The following is a 23,594-nucleotide window of genomic DNA, read 5'->3' on the forward strand; positions in this document are numbered from 1 at the left end:
AAATTCCAGGGTTCGATTACGCCCTAACTCCCCGGTGTTAGCCAAGGGCTAAAACCCAACTACTCCGCACAACATACCATAATACCATGCTATATCTCCTTGCCGCACGTTGCCGTCGCCTTCCAGTGCTACCCAACAGTGAAGAACAATGACAAAAATGATCCTAAACGCCTGTCACGTGTCCGACATCCCTATCGTGGGCTCCGTCACCGTCCTCCTCCTAGTTTACCTAGTAGGAAGCAGCTTCTGGACCCGGTACAAACCCGGATTGCGAAGTCTACCAGGGCCCTTTATTGCCTCTTTCACGAATCTCTGGCGGCTTGTGAACGTGGCCCGGGGACATCACTACGACACGCTCCTCGGGCTACATCGAAAGTATCGTTCGAATCTTGTTCGGATCGGTCCCAATGCCGTTTCCGTCGCGGATCCGGATGCGGTGCGAATCATCTACGGCCTGAAATCCGGCTTCCAAAAGGTTCGAGCTCAAGTCCAAAAAAAAGAACTCTTGTCGTCAGTCGCAACATGAATAATTCTTACAGGGAAACTGGCCAATGTGCGAGAATGATAATAGACACACTTTTACGAAGTCCAGCAGAACCTAAACCAGGGAAAGCCGCTCCAGAATCTATTCAACACCCTCCACGAGGGCTTCCACGCCGCCATCCGGCGGCCGGTCGCCAACGCCTACAGCATGACGAGCCTGCTCCAGTACGAGCCCTTCGTCGACACGACGTCTAAGGTCTTTGTGAGACGGCTCAATGAACTGTTTGCTGAGCCGAGGAATGTCTGCGATTTGGGGACATGGCTGCAGTATTACGCGTTCGATGTCATGTATAGCCACTTTCCTCCGTTGTCACATAAAGTCATTTCCTGAGTCTTTTTGTTCATTCCGTTAATATGTTGTGTTGTAGCGGAGAAATGACGTTTAGCAAGCGCCTTGGATTCCTCGAGACGGGGAGCGACGTGGGCGGCATCATCGAAGATCTCGAATGGCGCCTGAACTACTTCGCTTGGGTAAGTTGGGGAAACAAGAAACTCCCGCCCCCGGGCCCCCCGGCCGGGGGGGGGGGGGGGGGGGGGGGATCGCTTACCCACTCGTGGTGATACTGACGAAAGACGCTCCCAGTGCGGCCAAATCCCGATCCTCGACAAACTCCTGGTCAAAAGCCCCATCGCGCGGCGCATAATGCCCTCGAACCACGTCGTCCGGTTTACGCTCGACCTGGTCAACGAACGGCTCGCCACCCCCGTCGATCGACATGACTTCCTAAGCGCGTTCCTCAAGGCGAAGGAAGAGCACCCTGGCCTCGTGGACGATCGCCAGGTCACCTCGTACAGCGTCACGAACGTGTTCGCAGGCAGCGACACCACCGCCATATCTCTCCGGTCGGCCTTTTACTACCTGCTCAAGAACCCGGCCATGCTGCGCAAGCTCGTGGCTGAGATCGACACCGCCGTCGGCGACAGGAACTGCGTGCGGGAGCCTATCACTTTTGCCGAGTCCAGGACCTTGCCCTACTTGCAGGCGGTGCTGAAGGAAGCAATGCGTATCCACCCAGCTGTCGGTATGCTTTTGGAACGCTATGTGCCTCAGGGGGGGTTTACCATTTCCGGTGCTCATCTGCCGGAGGGGACCATTGTGGGCATCAACCCGTGGGTCCTGCATCGGAATAAGGAGGTGTATGGCCAGGATGCCGACGAGTTCAGACCCGAGAGGTGGCTGGAGGCCGACACGGAGACCCTGAAGGCCATGGATAGATCATTTTTGGCTGTAGGATTGGATAATCTCCCCCCTCTTCTCTCCTCTCTGTCCTTCGTCAGTGTCGATAGCATCTCGTACTAACGACAGTTGCTATCACAGTTTGGCGCTGGGGCACGGACGTGTATTGGCAGGCACATATCTATGCTAGAAATGTCGAAGCTTGTTCCACAACTCCTATGGGCTTTCGAGGTGAGTCGCTACCCGTTCTACGACATGAGTCCGCACCCAACCCCTGCTTTTAGCTTGTCCTACGCGGCTAACCAACGGTGACGGAAAAAGTTCGAGCTTGCGGATCCCACCGCCTCGTGGGAACTTAACGATTTTTGGTTTGTAAAACAGACTGGCTTGAACGTGTTTGTACGGAAGAGGCCGGGTCGCGGAGCATATATGTTCTTTTAAAGGCTTGTCGGCGCTTGGGAGATTACGGTGCTTTGGTAAATGATGGCCGATCAATAGGTCTAACGAACGGGTAAAACCACTAATTGGCCAACATTGAACACCAGTTCTGTATTTTGTATCTGACATCTGAATCTTGCAAATGCTAGACCGTGTTTGAGGAACAAAGGTAGATTACGCAGGCATCCAGGTGCAGGTAATCAATTCACAGAATCACGGTAAGACAGCGATTTCATTATCCGGAATTTAATATCAATCCACGTACACAGTATTATCGAGGACTGTACATCCGCATCCGAGGCGCCGGTTCGACGGCAGATGGTGCTTGCTACAATCCTAATCCTGATAATATGTATTCCGCGTTGGAGTTGACGCTTCGGAAGTTAGTTCAATAGTTTATTTTGAAAACATAGTACTATGTAGTATAGCCTATGGAAATAGTTCATAGCCCACTAGCTAGAATATCAAATGGAAATCTCGCCTACACTCCCGCCCGATCCTCCATCACCTGTACTCCGCCTCACTTCCAAAGCTGTGACGGTTAACCGGATGCCTTGTCTAATCAATAGTATAACCCTAACTTCTTGTGGAAGGATACGAAAATTATCTAGTCTAGCACCTCGGTTGAAATTGATCATCGTCTGCGGGGAAACGAGTCTGGTCAAGAGATGTGCCCCTTCAAAATGCCGGGGGGGAGGGGGGAGAAGGGGGGGAGATAACGCTACTGTGTGGGCCTCCCTGCTTCTGTTCTGATCCTAGCCGTCGGGGAAATCCCGACGCTAGCTTGGAACCGCTCCCTGGGGCACATGAGCTCGATACTATATCAGCCGACCTGCCCAGTCTTGCATATCAAACGATGTCACCTGCCATGAAGACTGAATGCCTGGATCTGCGCACCCTCGAGTCTTCAAGCACTCTTCCTTCCGCCCATGCCGCCCAGCATGCCAGACTTTCACTCGAACCCACAGGGCTCTCGCCCCGACCACGCCGCCCGCAATAATGGCCCCGACAACCTAGCTCTAGAGCGGTTCAAAATCCGCGAATTGGCCGAAGGATGGCCATGTTACAGGTGCCAAGTCCCGCACGACCATCCCCATTTTCTCCGAGTTTCCCCAAGGAAACTTGCTAAAGCATGGAATAGGGACCACTTCGAGTGGGAAAACTTCCGCTCCATCTTCCACCCGGGCGCCTTCGTGTACACGACCTGGACGGGCCGCACAGCCCTCGAAGACTTCATCAAGCTCTCGCAGGACGGAATGGACGAGGGCAGCCACATCATGCACCGCGTGCACGGCACCACCGTCGACATCGCGGGCGCCCGCGCCATCGCCAAAATGAAGGCTACCATAACCCAACGCTTCGTCATCGACGGCTGCGAGGTCGATGCTGAGGCCGACTGCCGCTTCTGCATGTTCTTCGAGAAGCGCGCCGACCACTGGGGTGCATGTTTCGTGCGCCACTTTTACGAGAAGGACAAGTTGATCCCCGTCGACCCGCGCAAGGTGCCCGCTCTGGACGATGCCGTTTTGCAGTCCCTGCCCGAGGGTTATCGGTTCCTATCGTATTGTCAGATGCAGACTATCCCGGGGTTCAAGCCCCTTCCCATGCCTGGGTATCGCGGGCCAGAGCATGATAGGCTGTATTGGCAGGCCAAACAGTGGCTCGACGGGGAAAATATCCATGTGTAATGGGGAGTATCGGGATGAACGTTAACTACCTATAGGCTTTTGTCTCTAGCAAATTTGGTACAATGTTGCGTCTATCTACCGTTGTCTGCTCGATAGTTGTAGAAGCGGCGGGAAGTGTGTTTGCCCTGCTTCCGCCTCATCAGTGACTCGGCTTGTAGTGGGAAGGTGTTGGTAACCCTGCACCGCGCACAATCGCAATAATATTTCTGCTATAATAGAAAGTCCTACGACTACTGGGCTTCACTTCGCGACACGTATAATGGTGCTTCTCGTTTAACTTCCAGTTTGCAATTCAGACCTACGAACCAATCATCCAAGCCCTCCCTCCCTTCAACCCCTGACTTCGCTACCGTCAATCTCCATCCCCCCTTAGCGGATCCTCCGCCCGGGCCTTCTCCCATGATTCCTCCACGGCCTTCATCCTCTCAGGGCTCCTCGCTACAAAACTAAACGGGAACGGCTTCGGCTGTGTATTGAACCCCGACCCGTAGTCATAGTCTGGTACATCCATCTCCGCTCCATCAGGGCCTTTCTTCTTCGAGAACCGGCCCGCCCATAATATCCGAGCTGTCAAGATATGCAGTGACCTTTCTGCGATGTTCATGCCGGGACAGATGCGGCGACCGAACCCGAAGGCGGAATAGTTCTGTAGGTTCGGAAACTTGGATAGAGGCTCGCGGTAAGTGGGATACTCCGGCAACAACCAGCGGTTAGGATTGAATATCTCTGGGTCGGGATAGAGGGCTTTCTCGCGGTGGATGGCCCACTGGTTTGCATGCACAATTGAGCCTTCTGGGAGGAAGAACCCGCTATAGACATCATCACGGGTCAGCAGGTGCGGCACGCCGCCTGCAGTTACAGGGCGCCAGCGTAGCACCTCCTTGATCACAGCCCGCACCGCCGGCATCTCAGGAATATCCTGGAAATCCGGCATTCTGTCGCCGCATATGCGGTCGACCTCTTCCCAGACGAGACTCTGCCACTGGGGATACAGTGTCATAGCAAGACAGAAGCTCATCATCACGGCAGCAGTAGTACCGCTGCCTGCCTCGAACATGGTCCCTACTACATAGGCACCCTCGTCATCGCTAAGCCCGAATTTCTCCTGCTGGACAACGAGCTGGCTGGCGAAGCAAGATGCCGCTGTGCCGTTGCGTACCCTCTGGCGGACTTCGTCGAGCAGCTCGCGGAAGAGGGAGAGTTCTTCTGAATGCAACCGCGCGGCTTCCGCCTTGAATGGCGCGAGCCATGCAGGCAAGTATTTAAGCATAGGGACTGTGTCGACGAGGTAGGATCCGGGGGACGCGATGCGTTCGAGGTTACGGTTGACCTGTATGATACGACGAAGGGCGTCTTCCTCGCCCGTGACGATTCTCTTGCCGTAGCCGATGCGGAAGATGAGCCCGCCTGAGTACTGCTCAAACACATGTTCGTAGGTCGTCGGGTCTTTAAGCAGGTTGTAGACTACGCGGGTCGATTCGAGCAGCTGGGCGGGCTCATAGGAAGTTGCCGCAGCAGGCATGGTAAGCTGGTGCATGAACTTTCGCGTGCGCCGCCAACGATCTGTGAAAAAAGCGCAGTATTAGACCATGATTGGAAGCACGACACTCCCGAGAGAAATTTAAGGAATTAGCGGGGCTTAATACCATTATAGGGCAGAAGTAGAGGGCGGAGATTGTCTGACAGCAGCTCCGCGGCCATTGGCGTCTGCTCCCTCGAAGAATAATAATTTCCACGCTCTCGTAGTAGCTCATTGGCGACTTTCTCCGTCGACAGTACGACGTGATTTCGATTTCCAAGTCTCAATCGATAGATGGGACCATACTCGTCTGCCCACCGCTTGAACTGTACCCAGGAATGTTTGTCGGGTATGTCGGGCAGATTGCCGAGTAGTGGGTATCCTGTGTATAGAGCCGAGTAAGTGAAAGGGAACGACAAGCAGGAGTAGTTTAATGCAATATTTGAAGAGGCTCCATAAGAAACACGGAAGGCCCCGCCCCGATAGGGTGTGGTCTAAGATATTTGCTGCGAACAACTCACCCTTGGGTCCTGGGAGAAGCTTTGCGTCTGGCCGTTTCGAAGTATGCAGGTAGCTGATGACTATCAGGAGCAGTGCCGAAAAGGTCACCGAAGAGGTTACGGCTAGCAGCGTGTTGGACTTGAGATACTGGACAGCGGCCTGCACGACGCCCGGCGTGGTTTCTGTCAGGTTGCCCATTCTTGTCTTCTTTTTTTCCCTTTTTGGTTTTTTCCTTTCCTTCTTTCGGTTTTGCCGGCACACGATGATGTTCGCGCTTTGAAGCAATGGGAATTATTCAAGAAATATTGTAAAGATGACGAGCTGAAGCGACGTAGATTACAGAATTCTATGCTCACCCATTATGATCTTAAAAACCAGTGGCGTTGTGCCCAGCTCTACTACCGAAATCATCTCCATCCCGGTCGCCGGGATGTCCGCGAGCGAGGCTTGGCTAGTCTTTTTTTGTAATGCGGGCTCGGGGAAATGCCGGTTCGTCTTCTCCTTCATAACCGCATGCGCCGTCTTCGCGGAGAAGCCGGGCCAAGGACCAAACTGGAAAGATATCGGTCAGACATGGGCATATGCTGTACGCCGCACCGCTCTCGAATCAGTCGTGTCTCTCACCTCTGCAACTTTCCCAAGTCAAGAACCGCGCCATCCGTGCCGTACCTCGATTGAAAATCCGATAGCTCAATCTTATCCGCAAGGTCCAAGAACAGAGTAAAAATATCACGATGGGTGACACAACAGTTAATAACTCAGTAGTCGCCAACCGACCTACTTCTATCGACGATGCGCGGGCGACATGCAGTGCCACATCCGCCTTGTTTCGCGGCACCATGTACGTGGCACTCTTCACTCTGGGGATGTGCGAGAACCAAGATAACAGACAACTCTCGGGTTCTCCAGGGGACGCGGACGTGACCCATTGCTATGTCAATTTTTTGAAGCCTTATTCTCCAACGAAATCTTTCGTTGAAAGAGCAAAGAAGTTAGGCCGCGGTGAGTCCACATCCAGGCTATAAGACCAGACTGGTAAATTTGACTGGCATGGGATATTTTATATGCCTACCTTTAGGGCCTAGCTACGTTTTGGAATGGCCGGAGAGTGCCTCTCATCGCGTAACCGAAATCGCTTCTCGGAACCCCAATCTTGACGCCATCAAGGACGATAGCGGCCATTCCCCCACATATGAGAAAATGCAACATCGCGTGTAGCACATTAGTAATGCCTTGATCAATACTGGAATATTACGAGAAGGCTCCCGGATCGCTGTCTTCCAGGAACCGACGGTGGACTGGATTTGTTCTCTTCTAGCAATCTGGCACTTTGGAGCAACTTACACACCGCCGGATTTCCGTGTCACCGAGTCTCTGTCCCGATTGGCAGTGATTCCTAGTGCTGCTCGACCCTCTTCCATCCTTCGCCGTGGCGCCACCGAATCTAAAACCCCCGAGTTAAATTACCCAGCCAAGGTTATTAATGTGTCTGGTCTAAGAAATAATAGAGTGGACTTTACAGCTACGAAAGCGAAGGGCACAGTTGCTGCGGCGGTTCTCTTCACCAGTGGGACAACAGGCGTACTGAAGGGCGTCATCTTGCAACAAAAGTACTTTCGAGGGCTTGACCAAACAATACCACGTAGCGTCTGCAAAAGTCCTACAGCAGGGCGACTTGACCTTCAACTTCTCACTAGACTAAATCACCATGACTCTTTCCAATGCTGGCACCGTTTAGTGGTGTCGAAACAGAACCGAAGCGATCCATCAGCCATCGCGGATCATAGATACAGAGGGCATCATGTCTACGCGTGCAACGCCCTCCGAATATGCCAGCTGGCTAGCCCACGGCAGTGGTAGTCTGGTGAAGGCCTTGAACTGGAAGTTTGCTTGGGCGGGCAGGGAAGTCCTACCACCTTCTCTGGCGCAGACTCTCCGCGAACTCGAGCTTCCCGAACTTAAGCTTTACAACTCATACGGGCCAGCAGAGACTATCACCTGCACCAAAGCCGAAGTTCGACTGGCAGAAAACAACTCTGCCAGTAGCGATGATGGGAATCCCAATGATGCCGACGACAGCAGAAACGATAGTCACAGTAGCGAGGCAGCGGTGATACCTGCAGGCTTTCTTTTGCCGGGCGACTCCGTCTTCATCGTGGACCATAATCTTGACCTCTTGCCTCAGGGTGCAGCGGGCCAAATTGTCATCGATGGCCCAAGTGTTGCTGCCGGGTACCTGAACGACGACAAGCTAAGCGAAAAAATAATTCATCAGGAACGCACGACTCCCCTCCATCAGCCGCTGGAAATACAAGGATCGCCAACTCAGCAAACCACAGTCGCGTCGTCTACCGAACAGGTGACGTGGGCCGGCTACAGAGTGACGGGAGCCTCGTTTTCATAGGCCGCGTGGCCGGAGACATCATGATCAAGATGCGTGGTATGCGGGTCGATCTCCAGGAGACTGAAATGCCACCATCGCAGCGGCTGAGGACGCGCTTCGTAAGGCTGTGGTGTCTCTGGGAGAGCCATCTTCTGGTTGCTCACGCTCAGTTCGTCCGCAATGATTTCTATCCTGGTGGGGCCACACAGAAGGCATTCCTACGGCAGCTGCGTTTCATTTTATCTCTGCCTCTTTACCTGGTCCCGGCTCTCTTCGTGCCTTTCGAGCAGATGCCGACGGACGCTCACGGCAAGACGGATCGGAACGCCTCCAATCTCACCCTACCCCGGGTGGCTAGTGACGTGGCCGAGCTGAAAAAGTGCTCAGTGAGACTGAAGGTGGATTGTTGCAGGTCCGGAAGGATATTATTGACTCTGAATTCAACAACGTAACCGGCACCATCCAGGTGGAAAGCGACACCAGCTTCTTCGAGCTGGGTGGCAATTCCCTTTTACCTATCAAACTTCAAACGCTCATTAGCATTCGCTTGGCGGTATTGTTTCGTTGATTGACCTGGCAGCCAAGATCGAGACTTCTGCAGTGGCGGCTTCCGACGTGGTTGATTGGGAAGAGAAGACCCATTTGCAGAAAGAATACTTCGAAGACCTTCTAACTCACACCAACAATCTGTTGCATCCGTACCATCAAGCAATACTGTGCGTCCTCCCGTCAACGTCCTTCTCACAGGAGCGACGGGCTTTCTGAAACGGAAACTAGTAGATTCCCTGGCCGCCTCTAACAAGGTGGGAGCGATCCACATTTTCAGCAATACTAATCCTGTCACCGACGATGAGAAGAAGACAGACAGCAAGGTGGCCGAAGAGGAGCTCATTGAGATCAGGCTCGATTCGGGAGATCTTTTAGAGACACATCTTGGCCTCTCCGATCTTTCTTTCTCATCACCATGGACATGATCATACACGTCGCTGTTGGCTTCCCTTTGGTAGATGCTTACGCCTCACCCTGCAATGCTAACTTAGAATCGGTCAGGACACTGCTGAAACTCGCTGTACTTCGTTGTATTCCATTCCATTTCATATCCGGAGAATCAGGCGAGTCCCTGGATGGGAGGAAGGAGACTTTGGATACCGCGGGTTTCGATAACTACATGGCCTCGGAAAGTTACCTTAGCCGGGCAGAGAGCACGCTGGGTGTCCCCATCGCGGTGCCTCGACTCGCGATCGAGCTTCCATCTCCATAATGCCGCCCAAGAATGGGAATGTCGGTGAAGGTAAAGAAGATCCTGTCGAGAGCGTCAGTATCCGCGTGTTGGACATGAGTGACAATCCCATGAATGAGAATACCGGCCTCGGCTGGGTGAATAACTTCGCGAAACAAGTGTACCAGTCACGGCCCTGTGCTAACCGGAGGTGAGTTGCCGCCCATGTCATTCAACTATTCCGGAACACCGGCATCGAGCCTCCAGTGTGCGATGCCGTGGTCAGCATCGTTAGTAGTTTACGGCCGAAAATTTCTTTGTTAAAAAAATAGAATAATCACATCGTCATCTCATATATGCACGTCAGATCCCCGAGCGGGGAAACCTTCGGGTGTAACTGCAACGCGTGTTCACCTGATTGAGGTCAGGGACGGCCTGCGATCCTTTGATGGAGTGCGGGTTGTAGCGGCATGCCTATATTACTTGCATCCTTAGGAGTATTCCGTCTAGAGTAACTCACGAACAACAGGCTAAGTAAGGCAAATTGTTCTGGGTGAGAGTTGTAAGTCGATGATCAATTTACCATACAGTAAATGCAGTTCTCGGTTGAGTCATTCTCACATCTATTGAGCTACAGCAAGGGATCCCCGCCCTCAATCGAAACACTCTACGAACTAATACTGCATAGAGTCCTACCAAGAACCACATACGCGCGTAAGTATTTACCCACTCATTCTTGAGAGGCCGTTAAACAGCATGCGTGAGTTTCGAGAACACGCTCTCACATTTGCCTAATGAATCCTTCGACTAGGCGATATCGTCCGGCACGAACTGGTGCCTCGAATCTTGTGATTAGTACTATGGCAGATCTAGTTGACCTTCGGCGAAGAGGGGTACAGTAGGTACTCCTTTCCGTTCGACATCTTGCAATATAAAGTTGGCACTGCTCCGCAGGAGGCTTCGATAACCACCGCGTGTCCCCCCGAACTGTCATGTTATCCCGCACTATCGAGTTAACTTCTTGATACTTGAAAACCACTATTGACACGATGCTTCCCCGAGCTGAACAGCTCCTTGCAGCGATGATCCTCCTGCGTGGGGCGGTCACAAGTCCGATTGCAAATCCAGTGGAGCTGCAGCCCGCCCAACTCGCGAAAAGGGAGGAGGGATTTATCTTTGTTGACTGCGGGAATTATTCAGCAGCAAATGTAAGCGGTCCCCTTGATCCTACTAGCAACAGCCCTCGCTGGCATACATCCATCCCTCGCTTGGTGTTCTCTCATACCATCAAATTATCATCGTTCTCGTAGCTGACCGCTTTTCTCCAGTATTGCCCGAATTCGGATAGTTGCAACGCGAACCCAGGTCCCGGGGATACATGTCTGCCGATCCCTGCAGGCGAGTATGATTGGGCTTCGGGTCCTCTAGAGTGCTCCTTCCCTGGGTCGCATGGAACATTGTCGTGGAGATTGCACAGTGATGCTGCCGAGTGGCAGGAAGGCAGCAACGTCGGGTACGTCAAGAAATGCTCATCCGAGGGCAAGCTTATAGAAGAAACTTCAACCGACCCACGGATATTAACAACTGTGATCTAGTGAGGCGGACAACGGGTTCCGAGAGTTCCAAGTTTATAAAGATAAAGGCGATGTTGCGTATGTGGATGGAAACGGAAACGAGTGCCGTCGCTTATACTATCTGGTTCCGGCATAGTCAAGTATAACTGTCGTCAACCAAGGAGGTTTATTCCCTTGGCGAATGTTGTCTCAATGATGTATCGGGCCGCGTGATAACATGTGTTCTCGCACACAGGCACAGGGGCCAATTTAGCAACATCGGGCGAGGTCAATATAACAGGAAGAAACGAAGCGCTATGTCACATCGACTGATCATGTGTCCTCCAGCGATGTGAGCCGTTCAGAATCGTTTATGAAAGAGATTCAACATCTTAGGTTGGTCCCGAAAAAAAAAATTTAACTTCGAAGTACCAGCCAATTTCGATAGAACTCCACATATCTCGTGCTCTTGTAGGCTCGAAATTTGCATCGGTCTACTCAAATATCACATATAGTGTGCATCATTGACTTACCTCAATTTGGCTCGTAGGGAGAAGCTCTTATTCCATAGACGTCGGAAAGATCTTGGGAATAACTCCGCCATTGAAATTATATGTAGGATCCCAGAGGCGAGCTTGGGCGAACGGGAAGGTGGCCTTATGAGATGCCCCTTGTTCTTTCAGTCACTATTTGGAACCAGCAAGCCTGGGGCTGGACTTCATCGGGTTCATAAATGGTGGAGCCCGTTTATTAGACTTGGATTGCGGCGTGCAGGAGATATCCTAAATACTCCACTCTCCACGACCTCTCATCAATTAGTCGGATAATAAGCAAGTTCAACCTTCATTTCTCATGCCTACTGAGAGACCCTGTGACTATCGTAGCAGACTGTACCAGAATAACCACTCCGGGTCACATCTCTAAAGTGGTTCTACTACGCGGAAATGCGTTATATATCGTCAGGAGTGAAGCATCTTTATAAGTTTAAGTGATTCAGGCGGTGCTAGAGAAAGAGTTATTAGCTATCAAAATGCGTTACGATATTATAATGGTCACCTCTATGAACAGTATCACGTTGTTCTCAGGTTCTCGGAAACAAGGCCACTAAGCTCCGTGATCCATTCATCACCTTGCTACATGGACCCCCAGAAGCGACCTGCTAGATTACACGGGGCTTGGGTAGGGACGTGTTATATCTAGCTGTTCAGATGTCAAGTGATGACTAGTTCATGGCACTGCGAATACCACACCCGACTCATCGCTAAGAGGCTACATTCATTATTTCCTCTCATCTCAAGACTTACAGTACCACGTCTATGAAAGAATGCAGTGACAGTATCCAGGATGAGAGGCCACAGCCATTTGGCAATTGAAAGAGCGTTCCAGTCCTCTGAATAAAATGCTCGGAAGATGTGACGATGCCATGCCGTCATTCCACTCGCCCCCGGCTGGCTTTATTAATTTGACGACTTGAGACCCGCGAGTTTCATGAACCCGGACAGCTTTGCCCGCTCACCCATAGCCTGGTACACTCATCCCACGTCGGTATCTTCCTGGGAGTTAACCGTACTCACCTCTTAATTCAACCTGAAAATACCTTTCGCTAGCTTTTCCCAAGCAACGACTTGCGTCATCGATGGGGGTAGTTCCGCGGAGATGCTAAACGCGAAGCCCTTGCGTCATTGTAATCCTCGCCAATCAGTTAGCACGTTCTGGCGATATTTCGCTCGACACTCCACTAATAGCACGATCAAGTTACTCACGCGTTAGGCACCCTAGCATCCTTTGCCAGACTCCATTTATCGAATGATGAGATTGGGAAACGTCCGATTGTGGCGGCCTAGTAAGGAGAGTGTCTGAATCCCTAGTCCCTGTATGCCAGCTCCATCCCGACCCTCGAATCGGTGAAGCCGGAACTCTGATACTAAGTAAGTCAAGGCCGATACCGGTTTATTTCAAGTGCATCCAGAGGGGTTAGACATTCAGAATGCCACTACGGAGTACTTCATACACCACTCCTGAGTGGAGTCACTTGATTTTAGTAGTCACCCGCTCGATCTCTCCGCCGCGAGAGAAACTGCTATTGGTTGAGGCTGCTCGATAACTAAAACCAAAACTCTGGGGACGACTTTAACTGCCTGGGATGGCAGTCTTATGCCTACTTCTGTGGCCAGACTAAGAAACTCCGTTGGCCTATCATGAGGTTCCATGATTGTATGAATACATATACCAGACGTCTCCTGTCTCAGTGTTGATGTAATCCATACAGGAAAATGATAAAGGCAACGCTTACCGTAGTATTCGATAATGGACATGATCTTTGCCTCTAGTGAGGATGAACGAATATTGAAGCGAACCTGAAGAGTCTCCTTCGAAGGCAACGCCGACCAGGTTTTGGCCTCGTTGTTTAGCATTACTTGGAATGCCTAAAAGTACATTGAAACCTTCGTTTCCTCTAAACATCGAATACAGAGTATGGGAATACTAGCGTTCGGCGCTTTCATCTGAACCAGTCTCTTGAGATAAGAGCATCTACCATTTTTAGAAGGTGTAGTACACTATTCTCTTGTATGAGAAGTAACCATCTCGGGATAGTAACCAAGCAATTCTTAAAAGGTACAGAGAAAAAAATAAATATCACGACGGACTCAAGGCGCTCACACCATTGCTGGCCGAGAGTCTCACCATATAATAAATTTGACAAAATCGGGTATCACCCTTCGGTGATTATCAAAAATGTCCGACGACTAGGTGTTGAAAAATGAGTTAACCTCTTCAGAAAGCACATCCATCCCAAGCTGGGCCGGGACCGCCAAGAAAAAGTCCCATACATTGACGCGCTTGCCAACAATTAACCAACTCAAATCTGTTGCTCCCGATCTATCCGGGAGGGAGAAGTCCACCCTCCGAATCTGGCCAGTAGGCGCCGTCGGATTGCTTTCCGTGGGATTTGATTCCACAGCGACGGGCCATAACATGCCGGCGATCTTCTTCTGCCATAACATCTGCCGTATTCTAATGACAACATGCACATATCTCCAACTGCCGTTGATCTGCTTGGCGTATCCCCACGCACGCACACACATCACAACAAGAAGCGTTCTGCAAAGACCTGACGATAAGCGGGAACGATGGGCGGGAGAGCGCAGACGGATATGCACGAATGTCCCCGACGTCGCATCCATTGCGTACGTGCAAGTCATTATCCAAAGAGGTGCTCGGGATTTAAATAGAACCTTTCCCCACGCCTTGAGACCATTTCTGCGGGTAATTAATCAGGCCGTCTGCATTTGTTTGCCCCCGATCCAGTCGACGCTCAGACTAGACAATACGAAAATTGTCCCGAGGCCCTTTTGTTGCATGGTCAATGTATCGCATTTGCTACCCGGCTTTTAAATGTTCTCTCTTCGCGCAATTAATGGTGCCTGAACGTCCTCAGAGGCATGCTGCACCTGGGGTCTACGCTACTGCCGACAGTCGGCCGACACTGATGATAGCTCCACAATCTGCGATGATGATCGAACCATGGCGCGCGCGCACGAGAGATTGCTCACGGCCCCGAGGTTAGTTGTCAGACAGCCCTGCAGCGTGAGTGACTATTCGGCTATTCGGCGCGGTCCCCAAGGCGAGTAGACTGAAAATAATTCTTTCAGTCGCGTAAAATATCGTTTCCTTTTGAAAACTATATCAATTTGAACAGTATTTATGATCACCAAAACCTCCGCTCTCCACCGCGGAAAAACGCATTTTCTGAATTGTCCTGCTACACTTCGCTCCGGCCATGACTTGATCCCTTCTCTTCCAGACTCAACTTATGCATAGAGTCCCCATAGTCCTTGCCGTCAACAAGCACTGGGGCTTCCCTGAAGAGGTGTAGATACCAGTAGTATCCACCACAGAACAATGAGCCGCCGATGATATTGCCGAGTGCCGCAGGAATGATGCCTGGAAATGAGTCAATAATTCGCTCGTGTACAGTACCCATGGTAAGGAAAACACAAACCTTTCCAGATATACAAGCCAACCGATAGGCCGGGAGTGTGCAGCCAGATCCCGAGAGGGATAAAGAACATATTTGCGATGACATGGTCGAGCCCAAGGGAGACAAACGTAAAGATGGGACACCACATACCGATAATTTTCGATTGGAAGTCTTTGGCCTGTAGGCCCAAGTAGCAGGAAAGACAGACAAGCCAGTTGCAACCAATGCCACGCAGAAATATCTGATGCATATCAGGCGTGATCTGTTTCTTGGTCGCGAAAGCGATGACATTCTCTCGAAACGGAGCAGCATCAAAGACTCCGCCGTCTATATTTCCCTCATTTAGAACATTATCATATTTCTCATGTCCAGCGTGGCTTCAGGGACGAGAGATTGAAGGCTCTTACATCCAAAAATGACGACCGCCATGAATAGGGATCCTACCAGATTTCCCCAAAAGCATAGACACCAGTGGAGGAGCATCTTCCACGCCGGCAGTCGATGATGCAGGACCGCAACTGTTGTGAACTAGTGATGGACGGTAAGCAACGGTCTTGGTGCTACGGCCTAAACTTTAAACTTACCATGTTCGACGCCGTAAACAGATCCGCACTGGTCAACACGACCATGACGAATCCGACGGGGAAAACCAGAGCACCCGTCACCCTCATCAACCCGGGCGCATTTTCCTGGAACCACGGTGCCGTACTGGCAACGAAAGATGCAGCGCCTCCGAAGCTTAGGAGACAACCCGCGGAGATGGCAGAAAGGAACACAAGGTCGGCCCGCATGTTCCCCTTTTTCACGCCAGCCCTCGAGACAAGCTCGATAGCCTCAGCCGGCGTGTACGGCACGATGTTAACGACGTTTACCAAGGTAGGATTAACCATTTTTCCGATGAGTGATTTTTCTGGTGACAGAATTTCAACACATGAGATCAAGCAGTTTCGATCAGATGAAAAACTTCTCGCTTGGATGAAGTCCTGCAAGTCCGGTCCGCTCAAGACCTTAAGTAAATTTTATTTCATCCCCTTTCTCACGGTCAGATGCACGGGGATCACTAATAGCAGCTACCTGACCACCTCGACCCGAAGGACAACATGATTTTTTCAGTAATAACGGAATCACTTCTAGTCTAGGGCGTATCCCGCGGTCCTTCCAACATCTCACCATCATACCATCTAGATGCGTAGTACCATAACCCGACCGATAGAAAGGATAGAATTCGCCATTCTAAACATGCCATAAGAGAGAGCGGTGACAGAGGTGACAGAGGTGACAGATATCTGATCGGGAGATATCTCATGACAGGAAACTGCTGCCATCCAACCATGTAATGTATTAGACTTCGGAGAAGTTCCATTCCTATCACTACGACCTTGCGGAGTGTATGAGACTAGTTGGATTTGCCGTTAGTAACGCCGATGCGACCAGTCACTTCGGAAGGGGCGATGCAGCGATACACGGTAATACATCTACTCACTTGATCATTTCAACGGCCAATACGAAGTGAACAGAGACGTAATAAAGTGACATTCAGTGCGTCATTCTGCCAACTGGGCAGCTCGGCCTCCATGCCGAGCCGTTGGGCTTGATACATCAACCCTCCATCGAAGTGATAGAACCTCGTTCACGTGTATGCTTTCTCTGCTTAAGGATATATCGATCGAGAAAAAAAAAAAAAAAAAAAAAAAAAAAAAAAAAGAGAAAAAAGCTCTGCCTGGGCAGGTATGGCCTTCGTGTCAGCCCATGTACAGCCCACAAATGGCCGGATATTGATCCGAGGCAGCGCTGCGGGCGACATCATGGACTGTCGAGAAATTGTGGGGGGTCTCCTTGGCCCGGGGTACGGCCCGGGGTACCCCTCATGGTACGTCCTAGTGGCCCGACTTCAGCACGAATGATGAATAATGCCCAACGGGCCGGACATAGACGAAAGCAAGCAGCCTCCACCCTGCGGTTAGTTAGCATATAAGAACGTCCTTGACAGGGCGTCATGGCCATTTTTTTCCCGTGAAACCCTGTCTTTCCTCTATCAACTGTTCTAAGTTTTCATCCCTTACACGGCATAAGAACAATGGTATTTTTATTGAGCATCCCTTCTTCCTTGACAACTAGTGCGGCTGTGAGATGTTCTCGCGTCTCGCGGGTCTCATGCCGGAGACTTGCAGCAGTTGTCAATTCCCGGGCCGCTTTAGGTAGTGGTCAACGTTTTGTCTCGAAGAGCTTCCATACTACGCCACCACGGCAGATGCATTTCCAGTATCGCGGCCCCAGGTTGACTCCAACAGGTGGAATATGGACGTACGCTTCCAACTCTAGATTGACTAACCCCTTACTCCTATTCTTCTCGGCATCTGCAGCCATCGGCGCGCTCCTGTATGGCGTAAACAAAGCCTCGATTCGCATGGATGGAGGTGTGTATGGAGACGCCAATGCGCCAGACTCAGCGACAAAGAATACAGAGAAGCCATGTTCCAAATGCTCAGTGTCCCTTCTGCCCATGGGATCCGCCGGGGATAGTCAATCGCCAAAAGACATCTACGAGGCCATCGGTGAAGAGTCACTGGAGCTGTCAACACTCCCGAAAGAGGACGCAATACTGACAAGCGCCCCGAGTGTCCCACCACGGATTACCAGGGACCACCCCGTCCTCCTAAGGGTCCCGCTTCGAACCACTACCAAGGTAGCACAACTCACGAACCAGTACAAGTATGAGCAGTGGACATTCAACGATACTGTTCCTGGACCTTTCATCCGAGCCCGAGTCGGCGACGTGGTGGATCTAACACTCACAAATGAAGATCGAACGGGAAACCCACATAATATCGACTGCCACGCATTCACGGGGCCTGGAGGAGGGGCTGCACTGACTACAGCAAAGGAGAACGAGACGAAGAAAGCAAGGTTCAAGCTGCTCTGCCCTGGACTGTACGTGTATCACTGCGCTGCTGCACCAGTGCCTGTGCACATAGCAAACGGCATGTATGGTCTCATATACGTACAGCCAGCGGAAGGGGATCTTCCTCCAGTGGACCGGGAGTACTATGTTATGCAGAGCGAGTTTTATCACGAACCACCAGAGGTGCTGGAAGACGGAAGACGGTCGACACTGGTGGAATTTTCATATCCGAATGGGATGCGCGAAGAGCCAAACGTTGTCGTCTTCAATGGTAGTGAAGCTGCCCTAACGAGGGAGCGACCACTCAAGGCCCGCACGGGCGAGTCTGTGAGGTTGTTCTTTGGGAATGCTGGGCCGAACTTGACGAGCTCCTTCCACGTTATTGGTACACACTTTAAGAATGTATATCGTGACGGCGACGTCCTCAGCCCTCCTGGTCGCTTTCTACAGACCGTGACCGTCCCACCGGGTGCTGCAACTATCCTCGACATGAAATTGGTTGTCCCTGGCACATACACCCTGGTGGATCACGCTATGTTTCGGTTAGACAAAGGAGCGGTCGGTTTCTTGAACGTGTCCGGCGAACCGAGACCAGAGATCTATCAGAGCGAAGAGCCGGCAGCACCTTGTACTGGGTGCAAGTTGCATTCGTAGGCGATGGCACTGGGGGGGTGGGGGTGACGGTGTCAGGCGGGAGGCATCTCTGGCCATGTCTGAAGGAGCGAATGTGCAATGCGGAGGAGGCCGGGAAGGAAGTTTTAATAAGCAAATTTCTTACCATGTTAGTTGCAGACAAAAGAGGCAACTACAGAGTGATGAGATCGGAGTCGATATGCTTTCAGAGGGAGAGATATATGCGAAGGGGTAGACTGGCACAAGGCGGTGAAATATTCAAGATCTTCACCCCCCAGAAGTTCGTCTCTTCCAAATGACCTTCGAGTCCCGTGATTTTAGCTATTAGTATCACGTGACTTTTCATTGGGAACTCGGCAAGGTCCTTGGGGACAGGAAATGGAATCACGACGAAGGTAAACGTTTTCCTCGACAGTACTACTAATTTGTATCAATTGCGGTTAAGAAACAAGTTTAAGATGAATTTTCCGGGAATTAATTTCACATACGAGATGCATTATAAAGTAAAGACGCACAGGGATGGAAGGCAAACCGTAAAACAAACAAAACCTCTAAGATTGGATCAACGAGACACACTGGCTTCCAACACAGCCATCGCTGCGTTGTGCCCACCGATGCAGCTCACCCCGCCGCCTCGCACAGCACCAGAGCCGCACAATAGAATGCGCTCCCCATGCTCGGTTGCTACGCCCCAACGTTGTGCAGGTGTCTCCAATGGGGTTTCATCCTCGACAAATGGCCATGACAACGGTCCGTGGAAGATGTTGCCCCCAGGCATGTTGAGGGCCCGCTCGATGTCGAGTGTGGTCTTGGTTTCGATACAGGGATTGCCATGGGCATCCGTCATGAGCACCTCTTCGATCGGCTCGGCGAGCACAGAGTTTATCGAGTTTATCACCGCTTTCTGAAGTCGTACGCGTTGCTTGTCATTGTTTTCAGTTGTAATGAGTCTGTCGGGGACATGCAGGCCGAAGACGGTGAGAGTTTGCGCTCCGGACGCCACCAAGTCAGATCCAAGGATAGATGGGTCGGTAAGAGAATGGCAGTAGATCTCGCAGGGCAGGATCTCGGGGATCTTGCCACCTAGTGCTTGCTTGTAAGCTTCGGAGAATTGGCTGTATCGCTCGTTGATGTGGAACGTTCCGCCGAATGCGGCCTCCGGCGAGGTGGAGCTGTCGCGTAGCTTCGGCAGTCGTGATAGAAGCAGATTGACCTTCACTTGGCTTCCCTCGGGCCGTGCAAGCTGAGCCTCCGGCTTTCCGAGAAGCTGGTCCAACACGAAAGGTGCGACATTGGAAATTATATAACCGCCGAGAGCGATGTGTTGCTGATCATCCACTTTGTAATGGACGGTGCCATCAAACTCGATGGATGTCACCTCAGCCCCAGTAATGATACGAGCACCGGCAGCGCGTGCCGCTTCGTCAAGTTTCTTGGTCACGTTGCCCATACCACCGATTGGAATGTTCCAGTCCCCGGTGCCACCACCAATGACATGATACAGGAAACACCGATTCTGATGCAAGGCAGGGTCATCAGCGCTTGCAAACGTTCCGATGAAAGCATCAGTGACGGCAACCCCGCGTACGACATCGTCAGATAACCTATCCTGGATAAAATCTCCAATCGGGCGCTCGAAAATGGCATTCCACAAATTGTCGTCATTCAGTCGCGCTTTAACTTCGCTTCGCTTAAGGAGAGGCTCTGTGACGGTAGGCCACAAAGCCCGGGCCAAACGCGTTGTATCACGATAGAAGCTCTCCAGTGCGTCAGCATCTGTCTCGGCACCGATGCGCTTAAAGGACGCGCGAGTTGCTTCCTTGTCGACGCGGTCAATGAGCAGCCCCGCACCGTCAGGGTGCCCGGGAACTGGCGTATACGATGAGTAGCGACGTTGCGCCAACTCGATATCTAACCCAAGGTCGTCGATAACTTTACTCGGCATCAAACTGACAAGATACGAGTAGCGCGAGAGCCGAGCATCGATCCCGTCAAACGCGAAGGCACTGACGGCAGCGCCTCCCGTAGATTCCAGTCGCTCCAGAACAAGGACAGATCGCCCTGCCTTAGCTAGGTAGGCAGCGGCAGTGAGTCCGTTGTGGCCGGCGCCGATGATGACCGCATCGTAGGAGTTCGTGGGCGAAGACGAGGACATGATATTAGCTTTAGGGGTTGGTTTTCTTAGGAGTAAAAGATGCTCGCTCCTGTCAAATGTCGCATCTTATCTCCGCCTAATATAGAGATGGCTTCACGAGGGAGGGGTGGCCTTGCTTTCCCCGCTCGATCTGCCGACACAAAGCGGCCAAGGTTTCCGCTGGCAGAGGAATATCGGATTTCCCGCTCCGTGCGGATGATATGAGATACTCAAAGAAGAATGGGCTTGGGCAAAGTTCCTGTCCACGCTAAATCTTTATTTGGAAAAGTTGGAAGGAGTTACATTTCTAATACAATCTAGACGTTGCGTATAATCCGTAGCATGTTTTCCTAACTCGGGGGAACAGATTGCACAGATTGCTCTCAGGATATCTATTCCCGGATATTTTTCTAATTAAACCTCGAATTCCTCTCGGGGACTTTGCTTTCCCAGCCTATCTCAGAATTAAGCGTGGTTCCGCTCTCGTGGAGATGCCGCTGGCCATTCGATGTGAAGCCACATGCGTTTGAGAAACTCGGGTGATCGATTCGGCGCTCACCTAACAGCAGGGGGCTCAAATTGACGTCCCAGAAAATGAATGCACAGTCAAGTATTGAGCTCTCTCCCAGGACAGGTACATAAGTAGCCATTATACACATAACTTCGCCACGAGACATACCCCATAATGCGACACGAACGCGGGTACTAAGCTAGTTGAGAGGTGGAATTCGAAAAAAGCACGGCGAGCACAAACGGTTGCCCTTGCAAACTCTGAAAAAGCGCATGCTCGTTAGATCCCATCTGTGGGTTGTATCTTCAACAAGCCAGGGTCAGTCGTTCAAATTTGGATTCGGCGGTGTTCGCGTCATGCTCGATACTCCTTCTAGAAGATTGCGTCTAGATCTTCAGCGAAGGCTACTTGCTCAGCAGCTAGGGTCCCTTCCCATTGCTGTAACATCTAGGACGAGTATTGATCGTTGTTCTGAACGGAACCAAAGGGACATCCAGCCTTCGATCAGTATGATTTGGTTATTTGGACAGAAAAGATTACCAGGGTTAGCTTCATGTTATTAACTTGGCGTAGTACTCGGATAATTGCAAGGCAGAAACTGGGTTATTCGGCGATATTATTGCCTGTTTATCTGCCTTCGGACCTGTTTGCCTGCCTTCCTCTGTCTAGAAGTTACATAAAATACTCAGAGCAGTCATCTTCCGGGACAGGCAGTATAAACTGGCATTGGAACTAAGTATATATTGCCATTCTATTAACACCATGTAGTTCTTTTCAAACACTCTTCAGCTCTCGTGTCGGGACACTAGTGGTTAGTTGTTCCTACGCTCCGAGCTCCCCAGACGAGGCTCGCTCGCAATCAGACACGGGATGGCCTCCAGCACTTAGCCAGTATTCTCTCCCACGAAATTCGTTCGACAGGGTGGTGGCCACTTCGGATCTCTTCGGATCTCGCGGTCTCGGCACAATCTGGCGCTGTGGTTCGGACGACTGCCGCAACTTCTTCAATCTTCCACCCACGCAAGATAAACAGGGACAACCCGGCAACAATATACATGAAGCCGGTGAAAACTTGAGCACCGATGTATTTATTCGTGCCGGCAACGATCTCAAGCGCTATCGGCTCACTGAAAGCGCACGGGAGGGCAATGATGAGCCACGTGAGGTTGAGCGCCGCTGGAACGTCGCGCAAGCCGACAACCTCAGCCGTGACAGGTGCGACAGTGGCCCAATATGTGCCTCCAACGGCGCCTCCAACAACGGTGAACAATAGCAACACGCCCAGGTTTTTGGCGGGGACCCAAATGGCAAATACGAAGGTCGCTGCCATAAACGTCGTCAAGCAGGCCATGTTGATACGACCCGTCCTGTCACTGAAATAGCCGATGAAAGGGCGACCCAAGCCTTGGCCCAAGTTGAATATGGCGCTTGCTAGCGAGGCATGGGAAGAAGATAGTCCGATGCTGTTGGCGTAGTTTGCCAGGCTGAATATGAGCACGACGTAGCCAAGCATGCTGAACCACCCGTAACCGAGGAGAAGAATGTATTCCGTTCGCTTGAAAAGAGCGGTGTCGAACGGCGCCTGGCGGGAGCCGATAATCTTGTTGCGATCTTTTATTAAGATGGTGCAGATGACGTTTACCACAAAAACGATAATACCGAGAATCCTGTAGGCCCATTGGACGCCTAGGTTTTCAATCATGGCTCCGCTGGCGAGAGAGTAGACCAGACCACCCAATCCCGATCCCGCTGCCGCCACTCCGTTGGCCAAGGATCTGCGGGTCGTAAACCATTGCGGCACGATGGCGACACTAGGCACGAAGATGAAGCCCATACCGAGGCCGAAGAGAATGCCCTGGGTAAGAAAGAGATGCCATATTTTCTTGGCTAAGCTTGCGCAGATGAGACTTGCGGTTTCGAGGGCGACGCCAAGGAAAAGAGTGGGTTTTGTGCCGACTTTGCCGACTGCAACGGTGGCGATGGGGGAGATGAGGAGCGCGCAGGCGATGCTGAGAGACCCGATGAAAGCGAATTCCAGAGAGGTCGCTCCCGGGTAGGTGTCTGTTCGAAGGTAGTGGGCAAGGAAGACACCATAACTCGAATTGAGGCCCCAGGTATGTGCATTGACGACGGCGCAACTGATAGCGCAAACCCATCCGTATCCGCCGTTGGGGGGTTCGTCACCCTTTTTGCCGGCTTCAGGTGAGTTCTCCAAAAGCTCGCCGGATACGGCGGCTACCTGTGTATGTTCACTTTCGACATCCGAGTTTCGCTTGTCTTTGTCCTGGCGGAACATGTTCACGACGTCAGGAGCGAAACGACAGGAAAAGGGAAAAAAGAACAAGAAAAATCGAATGAGAAAAAGAGCAAGAATCAGAAAAAAAGTTCCGTAGCGTTGAGTAATCAGTTGA

The 23,594-nt window shown here is 51.5% G+C and overlaps 5 protein-coding genes and 3 pseudogenes across 5 annotated transcripts; 4 read left to right on the top strand and 4 right to left on the bottom strand.

The window, feature by feature from the left end:
• Positions 1-157: 157 nt before the first annotated feature.
• SAPIO_CDS2433 (putative Cytochrome P450 oxidoreductase) lies at positions 158-1,843 on the top strand (the record flags this gene model as incomplete). Its single annotated transcript, XM_016785455.1, has 4 exons — positions 158-475; positions 572-831; positions 912-1,014; positions 1,127-1,843. The coding sequence occupies 4 exons, from the start codon at positions 158-160 to the stop codon at positions 1,841-1,843; spliced, it is 1,398 nt and encodes a 465-aa protein (XP_016644831.1).
• Positions 1,844-3,099: 1,256 nt separating this feature from the next.
• SAPIO_CDS2434 (Pea pathogenicity protein 2) lies at positions 3,100-3,846 on the top strand (the record flags this gene model as incomplete). Its single annotated transcript, XM_016785456.1, has 2 exons — positions 3,100-3,227; positions 3,300-3,846. 2 exons carry the CDS (start codon positions 3,100-3,102, stop codon positions 3,844-3,846), a joined length of 675 nt encoding a protein of 224 aa, XP_016644832.1.
• A 352-nt stretch (positions 3,847-4,198) lies between these two features.
• Positions 4,199-6,064, bottom strand: SAPIO_CDS2435 (uncharacterized protein; the record flags this gene model as incomplete). Its single annotated transcript, XM_016785457.1, has 2 exons — positions 4,199-5,409; positions 5,887-6,064. The coding sequence occupies 2 exons, from the start codon at positions 6,062-6,064 to the stop codon at positions 4,199-4,201; spliced, it is 1,389 nt and encodes a 462-aa protein (XP_016644833.1).
• Positions 6,065-7,667: 1,603 nt separating this feature from the next.
• Positions 7,668-9,223, top strand: SAPIO_CDS2436 (uncharacterized protein; the record flags this gene model as incomplete). Its single annotated transcript, XM_016785458.1, has 4 exons — positions 7,668-8,098; positions 8,206-8,635; positions 8,790-8,965; positions 9,076-9,223. The coding sequence occupies 4 exons, from the start codon at positions 7,668-7,670 to the stop codon at positions 9,221-9,223; spliced, it is 1,185 nt and encodes a 394-aa protein (XP_016644834.1).
• A 5,561-nt stretch (positions 9,224-14,784) lies between these two features.
• On the bottom strand, positions 14,785-15,893 carry SAPIO_CDS2437 (Uncharacterized protein; the record flags this gene model as incomplete). Its single annotated transcript, XM_016785459.1, has 4 exons — positions 14,785-14,966; positions 15,025-15,330; positions 15,411-15,531; positions 15,588-15,893. The coding sequence occupies 4 exons, from the start codon at positions 15,891-15,893 to the stop codon at positions 14,785-14,787; spliced, it is 915 nt and encodes a 304-aa protein (XP_016644835.1).
• Positions 15,894-17,254: 1,361 nt separating this feature from the next.
• Positions 17,255-18,559, top strand: SAPIO_CDS2438 (annotated as a pseudogene; the record flags this gene model as incomplete).
• Positions 18,560-19,100: 541 nt separating this feature from the next.
• SAPIO_CDS2439 lies at positions 19,101-20,693 on the bottom strand (annotated as a pseudogene; the record flags this gene model as incomplete).
• Positions 20,694-22,042: 1,349 nt separating this feature from the next.
• On the bottom strand, positions 22,043-23,479 carry SAPIO_CDS2440 (annotated as a pseudogene; the record flags this gene model as incomplete).
• Between the last annotated feature and the right edge of the window lie 115 nt (positions 23,480-23,594).

The sequence above is a fragment of the Scedosporium apiospermum genome, assembly GCF_000732125.1.
Source record: "Scedosporium apiospermum strain IHEM 14462 chromosome Unknown SEQ_SAPIO_0086, whole genome shotgun sequence".
In the NCBI taxonomy this organism is placed as follows: Eukaryota; Fungi; Ascomycota; class Sordariomycetes; order Microascales; family Microascaceae; genus Scedosporium; species Scedosporium apiospermum.